Genomic DNA, 20,561 nt, shown 5'->3' on the forward strand with positions numbered 1-20,561 from the left:
ATTCCCTATTTCTTTATTTTAAAAGATGTATCATTAGGTATATTAGCTGGCTGGTGTTTGGAATATTTGCTGTATAGAGTGAGATAAGAAATAACCCCTGAACTATTAGCATGTAAAAAATAAAACACTCCCCTGGTAGTTCCCAAGGAAAATACCTTTTTAATTCCTTCTCCATTTATTGAAGTATAGGTGAATGTGTGCTCCTTATGAAAAACTCACGGAGAGTGAAAAATTAAAAATTCCTGGAGTTCCCGTGGTGGCGCAGTGGTTAACGAATCCGACTAGGAACCATGAGGTTGCGGGTTCGGTCCCTGCCCTTGCTCAGTGGGTTAACGATCCGGCGTTGCCGTGAGCTGTGGTGTAGGTTGCAGACGCGGCTCGGATCCCGTGTTGCTGTGGCTGTGGCGTAGGCCGGTGGCTACAGCTCCGATTCGACCCCTAGCCTGGGAACCTCCATATGCCGCGGGAGCGGCCCAAGAAATAGCAACAACAACGACAAAAGACAAAAGACAAAAAAAAAAAAAAAAAAAAAAAATCCTTAGCCCTCAGTTTTCCCTCATGTCTGCAGTTCCACGTGTATCATTTTAGGTGTTGAGCTCTGTAGTTGTATGTGCATATATATTACACACAAATGTACATGCGTATAAAACATATATGCATATCCATACATTTGTATATACTTAAATTCATGGACTCATATATTCTGTAATAGTCCGTTTCCTCATGAAAGTATGTTTCAGATCTTAGAGTTCTTTCTATTTTAGTACAAATGGAAATTACAAATACACTGGTGATTAGAAATTGCAAATCACTGAATAGGTAGAGCATACTTTATTTAAATATTTCTGTAACCAGCTTTTGTGTTAGTGCTATAGTGAACATCCTCATATATTCATATCTAAATCTATCTATTTATGCAATGAGATAAGATAGATTTCTAGATGTGAAATTGACAGATTAAATGTGGTTTGGATATTTTATCTTTTGGTAAATGTTGCTAAATTGCCTTCTAGTACAAACTATACCATTGACATCCTTGCCAGCTGTTATGAGTTAGTCTTTCTCTTTCATGTACTTCTAGGAGCACTGAATATTATTGATAGTCTTCATTTTCCATTCCGTTGTTTGATTTCCTGACTACCTGGTGAGGTTGAACATTGCATTGTATCTTATAGGTCAGTTCTCCTTATCTCCCAATTGCTTATTTGTATTCTTTGGCCCTTTTTCCATTAGGTTTTCTCTCAGTTTTCTTGGTTCTTCCTTTATGTCTATAAGCAACGTTTTACTTTATTTTTTATGAACGTTATTCCTAGTAAGTTGATTGTTGTGTCTCTTCATTACCCTTGAATTGATTATTGCTGCTGTTTGTTCGGCATGAGGTATAGGAAAGTTGTTGATGTTTATGTGTTACGATGCTGATCAGAAAATCTTACAGAACTCTGTTAGCTTTTCAGTTGTTTAACTTGTATTTTCTGAGGCGATGTCGGTGATGTTATCTGCTCTGCCAATCATGACAGTTTTGTCTATTCCCTTGTGGTATGAAAGCGTATTTCTCTTTATTTACTTTAATGACGTAACATTCAGCTTTAGGTGACAAGGCTGTCTCCCTCCCTGCCTCCTTTCTTTTCTTTTCTTTCCCTGTGGCAGATGGAGCTCCCAGGCCAGGGATCGGATCCCAGCCACAGTTGAGTCCTACACCGAAGCTATGGCAATGCTGGATCCTTAACCCATTGTGCCAGGCTGGGTATCGAACTTGTGTCCCAGGACTGCACAGACTCTGCCCATCCCACTGCGCCATAGCAAGAATTTCTGGCTTGCTTTCGAAGTTTGACTCTAGAGAGTTCCTGTTGTGGTGCAGTGGAAATGAACCCGACTAGCACCCATGAGAATGCTAGTTTGATCCCTGGCCTCGCTCAGTGGGTTCAGGATCCGGCGTTGCCGTGAGTTGTGGTGCCCGTCACGGATGTGGCCTGGATCCCTTGTTGCTGTGGCTACAGCTACAGGCCAGCAGCTGTAGCTCCACTTCGACCCCTAGTTTGGGAATCTCCCTATGCCAAGGGTGGGGCCCTAAAAAGCCAAAAAAAAAGAAAAAAAGTTTGTGAAATTTTCTGTTCAGTGGGAAGCAGAACTGTAACTTGCTTACCTTTAGAATGGTTCGGTAGTCATCTCAGTTCTGGTTATTAGATCCATACTTCTCCTCCTGGTTGCGGAGCCGTTGTATTCCTTCAGCAAAGCGTGTGTGGAGTGCTGGCGCAGCATCTGGCGCTGAGGGTGTGGGGAGTGCAGTAGTGACTGGAACAAAATTCCAGCCTTCATGGGGGTTACATTCTACCTGAAGAGACAGATTAATAGAACAACAAGAAATAGCATGTAATGCGAGGCACAGACAAGAATGAAGCAGGGAAATGGAGAGCAAGAGAGACAGGCCTTGTTTTGTGGATTTGCTGATGAGAAAAGTCCTCTCTGAGGCTGTGACCTTTCAGCAAAAACCTGCACGAAGAGAAGCCTGTGCACTCTCTGGAGAAGTCTTGTAGGCAGAGGAGTCCTTAAGCGTGAAGGCCTTAGGTGTGTTTATGCACCCGCAAGGGGGCCGGTTCAGCAGGATGGCGGCCTGCGAGGAGAGCGTTGGCACCTGGGAGCAGAGGGGACCAGGACAGCCACATCTCGGACTGCCTAGCAGGGCTTGGGAACGTTGGCTGTTATTCCGGGTTGAGAGAAAGAGAGTGACCTGATTTAATTTCATGTTTAAAAAGGTGGTTCAGCCTTGTTTGGAGAGCGTGTAGGCCTGTGGGAGTGGAGACTGGGAGGCCGCTGATTGCAGGATGGCCGGTGATGAAGGACGGGGGCTGTGGAGCCAGACCTGTTAAATTTGGGTATAGCTGCTGCCCTCTCTGCGCTGCACTTCATTCATCTGTAGAGGTGGTAATAGAATAGTACCTCTTCCATAGTAAATGCTCAGTAAAGGGTACTCGTGTGATTCCTACCTGGAACAGTAACGAAAAGGATGGTGGTGACTTGAGGCTGTTGGCATTGTCCCAAGTTTGCATGCTTGGGATACAGTTTCTCCTGCTGTCTGAGCATAGAAGGTTCTCACCAAGTCTTTCATGCGCTGAAAGGGCATAAAGCAAAGAAGCAGTTACCCCGTTTTTGGGAAAGGTGAAAATCATTTTTGGATTTTGTTTGGTGAGTGAAGACAGGTACTGATGTAGGTCTCTCATAAAAGTGAAGCCACGTAAAGCGAGCTCGTGAGAAGGGGGCCAGCGCTGTGCGTCTCGGAGGTAGATTTGCGGACGGGATGCGCGGGGGTGCGAGGACAGGAGCTGAAGGAGCCGGGTGGCTTGCAAGGTTGAAGCCACTGATGACTGGGGTGAGAAATGTCGGAAAAAGCTCGTTTCAGAGGGTAGAGTGTGGAGTGACATTTGTTTAGACGAGTTAACGTAGAGATGCCCGTCTGACTCTAGGTGGAGATGTTGAGTAGGCAGTTCAATGTGAGTTGTCATTCAGTGGAGACTAGGGAATGGAGGAATTTGGGAGGTAAAGGAATATATGTAGCCGTTCCCTTTGTGGTGCAGTGGAAATGAATCTGATTACTATCCACGAGGACTTAGGTTCAGTCCCTGGCTTCACTCAGTAGCTCAGCGATCTGGCATTGCCTTGAGCTGCAGTGTAGCTTGCAGACACGGCTCGGCTCCTTCGTTGCTGTGGCTGTGGTGTAGGTTGGCCGCTGTAACTCCGATTCGACTGCTAGCTTGGGAACTTCCATATGCTGCGGGTGTGGCCATAAAAAGCTATGTGTGTGTATATATATATATATATATATATATATATATGCGCGTGCGCGCACACACACACACACACACACACACATATGTTAAGACATTAGATAGGGATTCTCTGGTGGCCTAATGGGTTAAGAATCCAGTCTTGTCACTGTAGTGGTTTGGGCTTGATCCCTGACCCAGAAACTTTCACATGCCACAGTTGCTGGTCTGTGGGGGGGGTGTAGATGGACATTAGGTGGGATTAGTCCTGGACACTCTACCCTTTGGGGTCAATAAAGAGGAAGAAGAACTGGCAAAGAAAAGGAGCAGGAACAGCCAGTGCGGTAAGAGAATCAGAAGGGTGTTTTGTCCAAGGAGCTAAGGAGGAAACGATAGCTTGTCTCATGGGCATCTGAAAGATGGAGAGTTGCCCATCGGAATTGACAGGGTGTAGGTCTTTGGTAGAGGAGATAATTTATTGACAAGACGCTTTGGATTGTGACAGGAACGCCACCATTATCCAATGATGATAGGCCTAAATCGGCACAGTCTAGGCAAACCCAGCTCGTGTGTATGTCACCCTGCTTATAAGTGGCCCTGATCCCAGACATTTCAGTGGGATTGTGGGGAAGGACACGGAGCTGAAGCGGAGAACAGGACAGGGAGCTTATTCAGGAAGTGATGTTGTGCGGGTGGTGCAGAGAAGTGCAGCAGGACCCCGGAGGGCGTGGGGAGACCGGAGGGTTTCTTTTCCTTTAGAAGATTGCTGTTATTCAATAAATTAGTATGCTGATGTTATTAGTAGCTATCGATGTTATTCAGTAAGTTGGTATACTGACTTGCCAGAGTAGGAAAGGTTGATAATTCAGGAGAGGAAAGAAAGAACTGTAGGTGCAGAGTTCCTGAATGGGATCCAGATTGGTGTAGGGGGATTGGTGTCAGCTAGGAGCACAGATCCTGTGTCTTATAGGAGGGAAGGTGAAGTCCATGGAAAAACACTCAGGAAAATTGGAAGATTTGGTAGGAGGAGGGTATGGAAACTCTTCTGATGACCTCTTTTTCCCCATTGAAATAACAAGCAAGTTCTTTGTTGTTGTTGCTGCTGTTGTATTTTTAGGGCCACCCCCAAGGCATATGTAGGTTCCCAGGCTAGGGGTCAGATCAGAGCTACAGTTGCTGGCCTACCCCACAGCCATAGCAACGCCAGATCTGAGCTGTGTCTGCGACCTACACCACAGCTCACAGCAACACTGGATCTTTAACCCATTGAGCAAGGCCAGGAATCGAACCCGCTACCTCATGGTTCCTAGTTGGATTCGTTTCCGCTGCACCACAATGGGAACTCCCACAAGCAAGTTCTTTCAACTGAATGCGGTAGAATGAAGGGGGTCTTAAGTGTTTGAAGACAGAAAAGGCATGAAATAAATATCTAAGGAAATGGGAGAGTAAGCTGACCAAAGTGGAGATCACTGGCAGCAGTGGTTAAAAATACACAGTGAGGAGCTCCCGCCGTGGCTCAGTGGTTAACCAGCCTGACCAGCATCCATCCATGAGGACGCAGGTTTGATCCCTGGATTCGCTCAGTGGGTTAAGGATCGGGCATTACCATGAGCTGTGGTGTAGGTTGCAGACGAGACGCGGATCCCACTTGGATCCCGTGTTGCTGTGGCTGTGGTGTAAGCCTGCAGCTAGAGGTCTGATTTGACCCCTAGCTTGGGAACCTCCATATGCCGTGGGTGTGGCCCCCAAAAGAGGAAAGACAAAAAAAAAAAAAGGAAAGACGTACAAAGCGAAGTCAGTAGCTTGGTCGTGTCTTTTTCCCGCAGCTTGACTTCCTGAGTCGATAGAGGTTTAGATCAGGATGGCGGTTTTCCCAGGCCAGAATAAAGGCGTGATGTGAGGGCAGCAAGTATTGGGGATCTAGGTCTCTGTAACAGAGTGATCGTACCTGCTGACCAAGCTGGGAAGGGAGGTGATGAAGATGTGGCCGCGAGGTGACGCCTGACAGTGGGTGTCCACCAGGGCGCTGGCACTGCAGGGCCTTCCCTTTCGTCCTCAGGGTACTCCTGGAGGTAGTGCTTTTAGACCACCTCCCAGATGAGGAGGTGGAGGCGCGGGGTTCAGGCAGCTGCCCCAGCGTCGTGCCGCTGTCGTTAGCCTTCTGAGCCAGGCGGTCTGGCTCTGCAGTCTGTTCTCGGAACCGCCGTGTTCCAGCTGCCTGTCAGCGGGACCGGGAGAGCTGGTGACCCGATGAACGGGTGGGTCCCGTAAAGTGGAAGGTGTGCACATGATCTGTTCAAGTCCCTGCTTTCAGACCTCTTGTTTTTTGGGACTGTGTGGGTCCAGTGGAGTGAAATCCGGAGATGCTTAGAGGAGGGAGGGACTTGAGCTTGTGGGAGCTGTTCCTTTGCTGCTTCGGTGTGTGAAGGGCTGAGGAACGGAGTTCTCACCCAAACTGTGTTTGGTAGCATGTGCAGGCACTGGCTCTGGAGAGCTAGCTCCCCCACCCCCCAGAAATGTTTTTGCAGTTGAATTTTAGGAGGAACCAGTAGTTTTATAGATCTCAGCAGGAGTTCATGGATCTGCTCCCCAGTTTGTTGCCCTCTCTACAGTTTAGCTCTCACCAATTAAGTGACTTTGGGCAACTTATTGAACCTTTCGTGATTTCAACTTGGTTATCTGTAAAATGGGAGTAATAATGCCTACTTCAACAGGATAGGTAAGAGGATACAGTGAGAATAATGTACTTAAAGGCAGCGTAAGGGTCATTTATTAATTCATTTGTCAACATTTTAAAGTCTTCATAAGGTGGAACACTTGGTGCCAAGTTGTGGGGAATAGAAAGTGAGTAGGACATGTCTTGGGGGACCTGGGTGAGATAACTAGGCGTCACAGTGCATTGGAATGAGACTTTTTGGAGAGGGGTCAGGACAGGAAGCAGGTCAGTATGCTGGGGGCCGATTTGCCAAAGAAGCAGTTACTGAAAGGCTAATGCACCATTAGCCAATTTGCCAATTTATTGAAGGATCACTCTGCCAAATGAATAATTTGGCCACTTAATCACAGATTTAACAGACTTATTTTAAGAATGTTTTAAGTAAATTAATATGAATACATTTTCTTAGGGATATCGTAAGAATACTTCATGTATTTTGAAGTGCTGTTGTTAGGGGACATACACACTTAGAATTAGAATTATCTGTTGTTGGAGTTGCCATTGTGGCTCATCGGGTTGAGAACTTGACTAGTATCCATAAGGATGTGGGTTTGATCCCTGACCTTGCTCAATGAGTTAAGGATCCTGCATTGCTGCAGGCTGTGGTGTAGATCACAGCTATGGCTTGGATTTGGCATAGCTGTGGCTGTGGTGTAGACTCACAGCTGCAGCCTCAATTTGACCCCTGGGCTGGGAACGTCCATGTGCCTCGGATGTAGCCCTTAAAAAAAAAAAAGAATTGTGTGTTGGGAATTGACCCTTTTATCAATATGTAATAATGTCCCTCTTTATCCCTGGTCTTTTTTTTTTAAAGGATTGTGTTGTATGATATTAGCATATCCACTCCAGCTTTTTTTTTTTTTTCTTTTTGACTTCTCTAGGGCCACACCCGCAGCATATGGAGGCTCCCAGGCTAGGGGTCCAATCAGAGCTGTAAATGCTGGGCTACACCAGAGCCACAGCAACTCGGGATCCGAGCTGCATCTGCGACCTATACCACAGCTCATGGCAACGCCAGATCCTTAACCCACTGAGCAAGGCCAAGGATTGAACCTACAACCTCATGGTTCCTAGTCGGATTTGCTAACCACTGCACCACGACGGGAACTCCACTCCAGCCTAATTTTGATTAGTGTTGTCTGGTATATGTGTTTCCTTAAACATGTCATTGTATTCGATTTCACTTTCATGGAGACAGCATATAATTGGGTCATATTTTTTAAACTGATTCTGACAATCTCTGTTAATTGGTGTATTTAGACCACTTATGGTTAAGGTAATTATTTTATTTTAGGCCCACCATTTGTTATTTATTTCTAGTGAGCCTTTTATTTTGACTTTTGTAATTTTTATTTTAAAAATTTCCACCTGGCTTTTCTTCTTTTCTTTTTTCTTTTGCTTTTTAAGGCTGCACATGAGACATAGGGAAGTTCCCAGGCTAGGGGTCAAATTGGAGCTACAGCTGCCAGCCCTACACCACAGCCACAGCAATGAAGGGTCCGAGCCTCGAATGTGATCCACACCACACCTCACGGCAACGCCAGATCCCCAACCCACTGAGTGAGGCCAAGGTTCGAACCCAAATCCTCATGGATACAGTTGGATTCATTTTCGCTGCGCCACAACGAGAACCCCCATTGGTTCTTCTTTATACCTTTATATCTTTATTTGCTGATACTTTCTATTTTAAGTTTTAATAGTATTAAAAATTTTATAATAGCTGCCTTTAAGTGTACATCAATTCCAATCTTCGTGTCATTTTATCATTGTCTTTTTTTGTTCATTGTAATTTTTTGTGTGATTTGATATTTTTGTAGTTCTTTGAGTATCAAGTAATTTTGGATTGTTCTTGAACATTTTGAATATTATATGTAACACTGAGTTTTAAAAATATCTTATGGAGAATGTTGATAATTTTGATTTAGTAGTCACGCGGCTTGGGTAGATACGTGCTACAGGTTTCAATAGCCTTTTATGGACTGTAGTAAGGTCATTTTAGTTTTCCAAGCCTTTGCAAGGCTATTTATTTGTACGTGTGCAGTACCAAGCTGTCAGCCTGGGACTTGGCCAGAGGTCTGTGAGCTCAGTTCTGAAAGGCTTTGTTATGCTAATTCAGATCAGGTTCACCTGGGGGCAAGTTTCTGTACCTCTCTGCTCTGCTCACTCCTGGCTTTCCTGCTTCTTTGAGTTCAGGCCAGGGAATCCTGGAGAGGTAAAATGGTAGTAAACTTTGTGATACTTTGGTAGTACTCTGAATTTTGGTGTCTGTTCTTGAGCAACTTGCTCTTACATGTTTTATAGTTGTATTCAGTAGGAGAAAACATTTGGTACATATTCCTCCATCTTTTTAGAGCTGGAGCCCCTTGATAATCTTTTGCATGTTTTTATTTTTTTTTGTTTTTTTTCGGGTTTTTTTTTTTTTTTTTTTTTTTTTTTCTTTTTTTGCTATTTCTTGGGCTGCTCCCACGGCTTATGGAAGTTCCCAGGCTGGGGGTCAAATCGGAGCTGTAGCTGCCGGTCTACGCCAGAGCCACAGCAATGTGGGATCCAAGCCGCGTCTGCAACCTGCACCACAGCTCACGGCAACGCCGGATCGTTAACCCACTGAGCAAGGGCAGGGACCGAACCCGCAACCTCATGGTTCCTAGTTGGATTCGTTAACCACTGCACCATGATGGGAACTCCCTTTTGCATGTTTTTAAAGTGAAAAACAGGCTGGACTTTTTTTTTTTTTTTTTTTTTTTTTTTTTAGGGCTGAACCTTCGTCATATGGAAGTTCCCAGGCTAGGGGTGGAATCAGAGCTGCAGCTGCCGGCCTACACCACAGCCACAGGAATGCCCCATTCAAGCTGTATCTGTGACCTACGCCATAGCCTGACCTACACCAAGCTTGGGGCAATGCCAGATCCTTAACCCTCTGAGCTAGGCCAGGGATCAAACCTGCATTCTCATGGATACCAGTTGGCTTCTTAACCCTCTGATCCAAATGGGAACTCCGAGGCTGAAGTCTTAATTTTCTTTTATTACCTTTGTTTTGATTGGTATGACTTTTTTTTTTTTGGTCTTTTTTTCTTTTGTTGTTGTTGTTGTTGCTATTTCTTGGGCCGCTCCCGCTGCATATGGAGGTTCCCAGGCTAGGGGTTGAATCGGAGCTGTAGCCACTGGCCCACACCAGAGCCACAGCAACGCAGGATCCGAGCCGCATCTGCAACCTACACCACAGCTCATGGCAACGCCGGATCGTTAACCCACCGAGCAAGGGCAGAGACCGAACCCGCAACCTCATGGTTCCTAGTCGGATTCGTTAACCACTGCACCACGACGGGAACTCCTGGTATGACATTTTTAATATCTACAAAAATAGGTATTGGAGTGTTCCTTTTTTATTCTGTTGACCAGGTCTACATGTTTATGATGGATATATATATATATATATTTTTTTTTTTTTCCCCCCTCCTTTTTATGGCAGCATCACAGCATATGGAAGTTCTCAGGCCTAGGGGTCTAATCAGAGCTACACCTGCGGGCCACAGCCACAGCCACAGAGCTCCATCTGCGACCTACAGCACAGGTCATGGCAACCCCAGATCCTTAACCCACTGATCGAGGCCAGGGATCAAACCCGCAACCTCATGGTTCCTAGTCAGATTCGTTTCTGCTGTGCCACGACGGGAACTCTGGATATTGGTTTTATATAATGTCTTTGATTTTGCTCTCAGTGTAATACCAGTTTCATAGAATGAGTTGGAAAGTGTTTCTTTGTTACTTACTGAAGATAGTGTAGGATTAGTATTATTTCTTTAAAAGTTTGATAGAATTCAAAAAGGGAAAAAAAAAAAAAGGACTTCAGGTTGTGGCTCAGCGATAACATACCTGACTAGTATCCATGAGGACGAAGATTTGGTCCCTGGCCTCGCTCTGTGGGTTAAGTATCCAGCATTGCTTTGAGCTGTGGTGTAGGTTGAAAGCTCAGCTTTGATCCTGCATAGCTGTGGCTGGCAGCTGCAGCTCCAGTTCGAGCCCTAGCCTAGGAACCTCCATATGCTGCACGTGAGGCCCTAAAAAAAATCAAAAAGAAAAATTGATAAAATTCATCTGTGAAGCCATCCCAGATTGGGTTTTCTTTGTGTGTTTATACTTACAGATTCAGTGTTTAAAATAGACACTGGGCAGAGTTCCCATTGTGGCTCAGTGGTTAACAAATCTGGCTAGTATCCATGAGAATGCAGGTTTGATCCCTGACCTCACTCAGTGGGTTAAGGATCCGGTGTTGCCATGAGCTGTGGTATAGGTTGTAGATGAGGTTTGGATCCCCAGCTGCTGTGCCTGTGGTGTAGGCCGGTAGCTATGGCTGCTATTAGACCCCTAGCCTGGGAACTTCCATATGCTGTGATGCAGCCCTAAAAAAGCAAAAAAAAAAAAAAAAAACGAAGAAACACTGGGCTATTCAAATTTTCCTTTTTGGCTGTGTCCTCAGCATGAGAAAGCTCCCAGGCCAGGAATCAAACCATAGCACTGATCCGAGCCATGGATCCTTAACCACTAGGCCACCAGGGAACGCCTCAAATTTTCTTTTTGTTTATTTATTTTTGTCTTTTTGCCTTTTCTAGGGCCGCTCCCGAGGCATATGGAGATTCTAAGGCTAGGGGTCTGATCAGAGCTGTAGCCTCCGTCATACGTCAGAGCCACAGCAACACGGGATCCGAGCCTCGTCTGCAGCCTACACCACAGCTCACGGCAACACCTGATCCTTAACCCACAGAGTGAGGCCAGGGATTGAACCCACAACCTCATGGTTCCTAGTTGAATTTGTTTCCGCTGTGCCACGAGAGGAACTCCAAAACTTACAAATTTTGAATGCTGTGTTTTTATTTTCATTTAGTTCAAGCTATTTTCTAATTTCATTTCTTGGCTACTGGGTATTTAGAATTGTGTTTTATGTTTGTTTTCTTTACTGAATATCTGAGGATATTTCATTTGTCTTTTTTGTTTTTAGTTTATTATGCCAGAGAACATGTGCTCCGTGATTTCAGTCTTTTAAAATTTGTTGAACGTTGTTTTAACGCCTACAATATGGTTTATTTTTCTGGATTGTGTGCTTGAAAAGACCAGGTATTCTGTCATCATTAGGTAGGGTGTCTGACACTGTCAGATCCATGTGGTTGGTAGTGGTCTTACGCCTTCTGTCTCCTTACTGAGTTTTGTGTCTACCTCTGTCTGCTATTGAACAGAGTGTTGCAATGCCCAAGTATAATTGTGAATTTAGAGAGTTCCCGTTGTGGCTCAGTGGAAATGAATCTTCCTAGCATCCATGAGGATGTGTGTTTGATCTCTGGCCCTGCTCAGTGGGTTAAGGATCTGGCATTGCTGTGGCTGTGGTGTAGGCCGGTGGCTACAGCTCCAGTCGGACCCCTAGCCTGGGAACCTCTATATGCCGTGGGTGTGGTCCTAAAAAGACCCACCCCCCCCCAAAAAAAAATTGTGGATTTAAACATTTCTCTTAAATGTTCATGTATTTTGAAACTTTGCTTTTGGGTATACTTGTTTAGGATTATTATCTTCTTGATGCCTTGACTCTTATCATTATGAAATGTCCATTTTTAGTTCTTGCAATATTCCTTGTTTGAAGTCAACTTTAATAGTATAGTCCCTGTAGGTTTCTTTTAATTAGCATTTTCATATTATGTCTTTCTGTCTCTTTGCTCTTTTATCCTATATTTAAGGGTCTTAAATATCCTTAAATATTTAAGGGTCTTAAATATCCTATGGTAGGGTCTTCCTGTCTTTCTTTTCTTTTTAAGATTTTTATTTTTTCTATTAGAGTTGATTTGCAATGTTCTGTCAGTTTCTGCTGTACAGCACAGTGAGCCAGTCACACATATGTATATACGTTATTTTTCTCACATTATCCTTCATCATGGTCCATCGCAAGTGACTAGATACAGTTCTCTATGCTACGCAGCAGGATCTCATTGCTTATCTACTCCAAATGCAATAGTTCTGTCTTTCTTACTTTATTTTTTTGGCCACCCATGGAGAAGTTCCAGGGCTGGAGATTGAACCCATGCCACAGCAGTAACCTGAGCCACAGCAGTGACAATGCTAGATCCTTAACCTGCTGCACTGCCAGGGAACTCCCAATCTGTTTTTGTTGTTGTTGTTGTTTAGTTTTTGTTTTTGTTTTTTTTGCTACTAGTAAAGTTAGTTGTGGATCATTTTGATTCTGCTGAGACTTTTGTCAGCTCTTTTAGGAATGGTCGAGAATAGCATTCGTTCTGGCTTCTTTTAGCCCTGTTTCTATGGTGTGTTCCACTCTAGTCTCTGCTGAGTACATTAGCCCTTGATGTCCTGGAACTTAGGCTAGTGGGAATGTGATGGATTCCCTGCTCTTTGTGAGTGTGGGACTTGTTTATATTGCAGCCCTTCTGGAATTGTTCTTGGAGGCTGTTCCTGTTCTGCCTTGTGGGGTTTTACACCACAACTACACAATTGAGTGTTCAGATGAAAACTCAAGTTTAACCTCATGCAGATTTCTGGAGCTCTTTCCCTGCACAACTCCCTCATACTTTATTCTACAAATTCTAGCCTCCTTTACGGGCCCTGAACTGCTGACATCTTTCTCCCGTTTCCAGCACAATCCCAGCCTTTGAGTTCCCTCTTTTGCTGCTGTTGGTAGATTAAAGGCATGCAGGTAGCCTTTATGATGGTAGAGTCCACCTCGTTTCTTTTTTTTTTTCAGGGATCACAGTCCCCTCCCTGCCTGTTATCCACTATCTGATAATGGGAGTTTCTGAAACTTTGGTTTTCTAGTTGTTTATGGCATGAGGGTAATTTTCAACCTTCTTATTCCCATGTGGTTTTAAGTGGAAGCCTCCTCTGTTATCTTAAGTCAAATTAGTTTTAATTTATAAGATTAACAAGGGACACTGAATTTTTGGTGGAAAATTTTCTCAAAAGTGTTGTATTATTTTACTTCATATTTCTTTGCAGCAAAGTGAAGCAAAGAAAAGTAAAATGAAAGTTAGGTACAAAGAAAGAAGAGAAGAAGGAAGAAACACCAAAGAAAGATTAAAATAAATAATCTTTGTGTTATCATTTATAATTAAACTTCAACATTCTATTTAAAACCAAAACTGAGAACATCTGAATGCAATATGTAAATATAAAACACACATCTATTTTGCTGTTTAAGTATGGGAATTGGCAGTTGATGTGGATTTGACAATATGACCGTTACCTTTTGCATTCAGAAAAACACTCAGGGTTTGATTAGTCAGAGCAATCATATGTAGGAAGCCACTGAGCAGCATTAAAAAGACATGAATGAAATATGGGAATTTTAAAAATGACAGGTCGTTGATGCATTGGTTCACTGACCGGAAGGAATGGGATTCTGATGGATTGATGAATGTAAAAAAGCATGTTTTATTGGTGCCAAAATTGAGACTAGGAGAAATAAGTGAAAAAAGCAAAGCAAAAATTAAAAATTTATTTTTTAAAGGAAGTACAGCATTGCAGACAACCAGTATATTGAAATATTAGCTAAAGCCAGTTGTGCCAAACCCAATAACCAGTGATGCTCAGAATAGTGGAAGGAGACTCAAAATAGAGCAAACGTTGGCCTGGAAGATTAGGATTGGCCAGCCACGCCCTGTGTGTTTCAGTTTCTTTAACCAGGAGTGAACAAATTATGAAGAACAGAAAAGAAAGGTTAAAAGCAGATTCTGCCTCCATAACATCTCTTGAATTCATTTCTTATTCTCTATCCCATTTAGCAGTCTTGTTGGGATTCTTTCGAGGATTTCCTGTCTTCCTGTACCTAGTCCTTACCTGGGCCTACACATTTCTAAACAAATGGATCCTCCCCCACCCCCCTTTTAAAAATTCTTTCTTAGACCCGAGGTCTCCTTGCTGCTCTTCTTGGTCACTCTGTCCCAGCTGCATGCGTGTACCCTTGCAGTCCTCCCAGCATTCTTCCCACTGTTGTCTCGAACAAGACTTTCCCATTTGCTGTTCCTGCTACTGCATGCTCTTCTCCCAGACAGCTGCATGGTTTGGTCGCTCTTCTATTTCACACCTCTGCTTGAAGTGTCTCCTTACTTGGATATGATTTCAGTTTTTAAAGCTTATTTTGTAAATGTCTTACTTGAAAAGATAGCCAGTCCTTCATTCTTGGCCTTATTTTTTCCCCTTAATATTCCCCCCTTAAGTATTTTCTTGATATTATGTGTGTGTTATTTTGTTTCCATGAGTAACAGATTATTTCTTCTCACTAGACTGTAGTAGAGTGAGGGTGGGGGCTTTGTTTTGTTTACCTCTGTATCCGTGTTTTAACGGAGCGAGACACAAGGAGGATTGATCGAGGATCTAATGATGCTTGTTAAAAATGTTACCCAAAAACTTGCTTAAAATGCTTTTAATATAGTATTTCATCTATCAGCTTCTGAGAGTGCGATGTTACAATCTCCCATAATGATTGTGAAACTATCAATTTCTCTTTGTTGTTCTGGTTTGTTTTCTGTAATTTGAAGTCCTCTTTAGTTGCGTTATCCTGATGAATTAATCTCTTCATCATTAAATAATGACAGCAGAGCCTTAAGCCATTTATTTTTGCTACGGAAACTCATTAGTATTTTTTTTTTTTCTATTTCATTTTTTGTTTACTATATATTTTTTTCTCCTGTTCTGCTTGCTGTTGGACGGGTCAGAGTTTCCTCATTCCTCCTTTCTCTTTGGCTTATTCTAAAGTTTTCTTTTAAATTAAACATAACTACTTGACTTAATAAATTCTAAAGATAATATCTCCCTTTTTCTGAGAACAATAGAATCAGCCTTCGTCCTGATCACCCTTTCCATCAAGTTTTGGTCCCTCTTAATGGGTTCGGCCTCCTAACCTCTCCTCCACATGAATGTTGCTATTTCGACTGTTTGATTTAATGTTGTATTGGCAGATTTTAAAACGATCATTTGAATATTAAATTATACTTGCATTCTGATTAATTTACTGCCATTGCTTGCTTGCTTATTTATTTATTTATTTATTTATTTATTTATTTATTTCTGCTCTCGTGGCACATGGAGTTCCCAGGTCAGGGATCAGATCCAAGCTGCAGCTCTGGCAAAGCTGGATCTTTAACCTACTGTGCCTGGCTGGTAATCAAACCCGTGTCCCAGCACGCCCAAGATGCTGCTGATTCCATTGCACCACAGCGGGCACTCCAATTCACTGGTATTTTATTGAGATTTTTTTTCATCTCTAGTTTTTGGATATGTTAGGATTTTGGTTCAGATATTTCTTTTTAATTTTTGGGGGGGGTAGGGATGACTTTTTGACAATTTGCGGTGATTCACTTACAAACCTATTTGGATTTTGATCATTTTAACTTTAAAAATTCTTATGTCTCTGTTACTGATTTTGATTGATTAATATGCTTTAAAAAACAAGATTTAGGTGGGTTTCCTGTTTTTGTTTTGTTTTTTAATTTAAAAAAATTAAAAAAAAAATCTTTTTAGGGCCACACCCATGGCATATGGAGGTTTCCAGGCTAGGGGTCTAATCGGAGCTGTAGCTGTTAGCCCACGTCACAGCCACAGCAACAGCAGATCTGAGCCGCATCTGCAACCTACACCACAGCTCACGGCGTCGGATTCTTAACCCACTGAGCAAGACCAGGGATTGAACCCACAACCTCATGGTTCCTAGTCGGATTCATTTCCACAGCACCATGACTGGTTTCCTGTTTAAAAACCAGCCTTTTGCTTTATTTTTTCATATTTTCTTCTCTTTCTTACTGTTTTCTTTCAGTGTTTTTCAGCTAAATACTGAGTGTGTTTGTATTTTTTCTTTTTTTAAATTGAAGTGTAGTTGATTTGCAATGTGTTAGTTTCAGGTGTACTGCACAGTGATTCAGTTTTATGTGTGTGTGTACAGTTTTTCAGATTCCTTTCCCTTATAGATTATTACAAAATTTTGAGTATATTTTCCAGTGCTGTATGGTAGGTCCTTGTTGGTTATCTATTTTATATATAGTAGTATTTATCTGTTAACCCAGAATTCCTAATTCCCCCTACCCACTTTGGTAACCATAAATTTGCATTTTATCTTTGTAGATTTGTTTCTGTTTTGTAAATACATTTGTATCATTTTTTAAAGATTCTACATGTAAGCGATTTCATATGCTATTTGTCTTAAGTAATGAAATAATTTAAAGCTCCGAAATTATCTGAATACTGCTTTGTCAGTTTCTGTTTTTTTATATGCAATGTCTTGTTTTTTTCTTATGTATTTTTAACCTTTTTGACTCGTTTCTATCCCTTATTTATGAGACTTCAAGAACTGTAAAGGCATTCATTGTTTTTTCTTTTAATTGCATTGGTTAAAAGAATCTTCCTTTACCATGATTCTTACATTTATTTTACTTTACTGAAGTGTTTATAAATTTGCAAAGCAGGTGAGATTCGATCCTGCTAAGTAATTTTGTTTCGTGGGTGTGACTTGCAAGGGGCGTGTACCACTTTCTCCTTAAGGGGCAGGTGACTTTAAAATACGCATATCTGGATATCATTCCTCCGTTTCAGTAGATCCAGAGACATTGCCTGGTTTGTGAACTTTGTAAAGAACTTATTGGGTAGCTAAACCCCACTGCTGTAGACAGAGGGAGTCAGTCTCGAGGTTGGGTAAAAGGGAAAACCTAGTGGGAAGAAGCCCTAAAGAAATGAGTTACGTTGACACCGACGTACTGGTGTGGGCCTGTCTCCACAGTTAGTAGAAGGAAGGGCTGGATTTGTGGGAAAAAAGTATACTCTCCGATATGGTAAAACGAAGGGAAAATTGTCTAAAGTGTTTCGTGTCCCTTCGCCTTGAGCTTTATGTTGATTCGAACCCTTAAAATGTAATGTTTAATTATAGGTATTTATTTCTTTGTCTGTAGGCCTCGAAGTAGAGGAAAAACTACCGTGGAAGATGAGGACAGCATGGATGGGCTGGAGACAACAGAAACAGAAAATATTGTGGAAACAGGTATCAAAACTGAAAAAATTGACATAATTTACACAATTCACATTCTCTCTCTACTGAGTGCTAGAATTTCCATGTGCTAAAATAGTTTGATAAGTAATGACAAAGTGAAAACACTGAGTTTTCTCTTTTTCCTCTCCAAAGCTCTGATGTAGTAGAAATTGTTTCATCGCTGTGGAGGAATATTTTATTAAAGCAAAATTAAAACTGGGATAAACTAATTCCAGGCCATTAGTATGCTAGCTTGTAGTAGATTTTTGGTTATGAACTATGCAGTGTTTGTCTAAAGCTTCGTGTGTTAGTATGTATATGAGAAAAAAAAAAGTATGTTCCATCAGTGAATAATTCTGTGAACTGCTGGGAGAAACCAGACCAAATACTTACTTTCTTGTCCTCTGGACTTTTAGGAACCTTAAATAAGCTGAAGTGTATTGTGTATCTGCCAAAAGAAGATAGGATACGTTGCCTGAAGTAGTTTCCAAAATTTACACAAGTTGGTGGTTTAATGAGTTGTCAGAGGGACTGGATTTCATATTGTGTTCATAAGATATCTCTGCAAGACAGCCTCTCAAGTTGTCAGTGTTCTTACAGGTGTTGGTGTTGGGTGCAGAATGCCATCCAGTTTTTAGAGAAAATGAGAAAGTGCTATCTCTTTGAAAATGTAATTCTCTATAAAGCAGTTTGGTTATCAGATACATTGCTGTTATCCACCTGTAATTCTTGCAAAAGCCTCCAGCAGTCCTACGGTTCTCACTGCTTTTCCCCATGGGGTCTAGTTAAGTAGAGAAATAAGAGTGAAGCTTGGAAGTTGAGAAGTGTCCCTTTCACCCTTTGGTGCACATTCATTAACACAATGCTTTAAACTTGGGTTTACATCAGGTCCCCACTAGTTATTTTGCGTATGATTTTTTCCTTTAAAAATTTTTCTGTACTTTGTACTTTTATTTTCTCGTGAAGAGGTTTTTTGGTAGTTTTCAGTGGCATTACTTCCAAGCTCCTCACTGAAGCCGGTGCTATCAGCTTGTACCCCAGGTCCCGTTTAGTGGCACTCAGCCCTTTGAGCCCTCAGAGTGCCCTGTCTTATTCTCTCAAGATTTGGCATCTCCCTTTCCATTTTCCTCTGCCTCTCCCATTGTCAGTTTTAATAATCTACTCAATACCCAGACCTCTTTGCTCCTTGACGTCCTCGAAAATCCTATTCTCCAACCCACCTCAGGCACTCATTCTTAAGGCCATGCTTTAGCCTTGGTATCACTCACCAGGACAGCTGCTTTTTCGCTTCCAGAACTTGTGTCAGTTGTCCCAACTACTGCCTCCTCTTTACCAGCACACGTCCCTAATATTCGCACCGCAGTAGTTCTCCAATCATACCGAGTTCTCCAACTTACTGATCTTACTGATGGGGTTTGTCAGCCTCCTTTTGTAGCTCAGCTTCTGTGATGCATTATTGTGGTCACTCTCTAATGCACTCCAAACTCCTTCACCTTCTTCCTATTATTTCGCTTTTGTAACAAAACCCAAATTCTGCATTTTAGCAGCCAAAATGGCTGGAGAAAAATAAACTTGCTGACTGGTGGCATTTTACATTTAGGACCTCAGTGGATCATGATTGCTCCTCTCCATTCATTGTACTTTGGCTTAGAATTCCTCTCCCATTATCAGTGATATTTTTTAACCCACCTTCTCTTCTCTCTTCAAACTTCTCCTTGTCACAACTCTTCATTCTTCAGTTGATGATCTTGCTTATTTCAGTGAAAAAAATAATAGAAGCAATCAGGAAAGAAATTCCGCATACACCAACCATCACATCTTCTCTCCTGCTTGCATCTCTGCCAATCTGTTTTATCTTCCCTACTGTTGAAATTGGATGAAAAGTCTCTGGGCTTAGCTAAGACTCTTCTACCTGCATCCTGGATTTTGTCCCCTTTCATCTCTTGTGGACTTTGTGCCTTCAGTTTTCTTGGTTTCCAGCATCATGAATTCCCTTTCTCAATGAATCATGTCCAGAAGTATTAGCATTTGCTGCAGTATCACCTTTCTTAAACACAAGTAACTTCCTATGATCAGATATCCCCTTTTAGCTACTGTGTTGCTTGCTTCTCTGCTCATCTTTATAGCAGTAATCTTTGAAAGAATTGTTTGTACTTATGCTTGCTCCTCATTATTTTTGATAGGTAAGAAGTAGATTTGTTGAGAGAGATAGGCAGAGTGTGGGCCATCTCAGAAGGCCAGAGCTGCTTGGAAGACATACATTCCATAGACAGAATGTGCTCCATCTCGAAAGGTGAGAAGAGCAGCCTGAAGTATAGGGTGGTTAGTTTTTCTGGGCGGTGGTTGATTTCATAGGCTAACAAACTGCAGGATTATTCTATTTTGGGGAAGGGGCAGGGATTTCCAGGAATCCCCCCCCCCCCCAATTTTGGCCTTGTATGGTCAGCCTTGGAACTGTCATGGCACCTGTGAGTGTGTTGTGTAGCTGCTAATACATTACAGTCAGCGCATAAAGAGGCTTTAAGTTTCCTGGACAGCAAACCTTCTGCCATCTTGGGCCTAATTCTAATCAGATTTTGTCCTATCCTCAGTGGCTGTGTCATTTTCTTAAAAGTTGTGCTCTTCCCTCTTCCCTCCTGTTTCATTCCCTGTCGGAGACCAGATTTTTCTTTTTTGTGGCGGGGAGGGGTCGCACTTGTGGCATATGGAGGTTCCCAGGGTAGGGGTCCAGTCAGGGCTACTGCTGCCTACACCATAGCCACTGGGGATCCAAGCTGCATCTGTGACCTACACCACAGTTCACGGCAACCCACTGGATCTTTTAACCCACTGAGCGAGGCCAGGGATCGAACCTGCAGCCTCATGGTTCCTAGTCATTTGTTTCTGCTGCGCCATGACGGGAACGCCAGAGACCAGTTTTGAGCATTTTCTCATGAACCCACTCCAGTCAGGCTTTCTTCCTCCCATTCTACTAAAACTGTTCTTGACCTCATGTTGCCAGAATCACCTCTTAGTCTTTGTCCACCTTGAGTATTCTGTATGCAGTGAACCACTTTTTCGAGAGTGAAACTTTTTT

At 42.6% G+C, this 20,561-nt stretch overlaps 1 protein-coding gene across 19 annotated transcripts in view; it reads left to right on the forward strand.

The window, feature by feature from the left end:
• Positions 1-20,561, forward strand: part of KMT2C (lysine methyltransferase 2C) — a 286,456-nt gene that overhangs the window by 64,672 nt on the left and 201,223 nt on the right. For all 19 annotated transcript variants that reach the window (XR_002340465.1, XM_021079123.1, XM_021079121.1 and 16 more), the window contains one exon: positions 17,409-17,497. Coding sequence is in view for 18 of the 19 variants with exons in the window: in XM_021079123.1 (XP_020934782.1) it covers positions 17,409-17,497 (89 nt within the window). In the remaining variant the exon portion in view is untranslated. The remainder of the gene's footprint in view (positions 1-17,408; positions 17,498-20,561) is intronic.

The sequence above is a fragment of the Sus scrofa genome, chromosome 18, assembly GCF_000003025.6.
Source record: "Sus scrofa isolate TJ Tabasco breed Duroc chromosome 18, Sscrofa11.1, whole genome shotgun sequence".
NCBI classification, from domain to species: Eukaryota; Metazoa; Chordata; class Mammalia; order Artiodactyla; family Suidae; genus Sus; species Sus scrofa.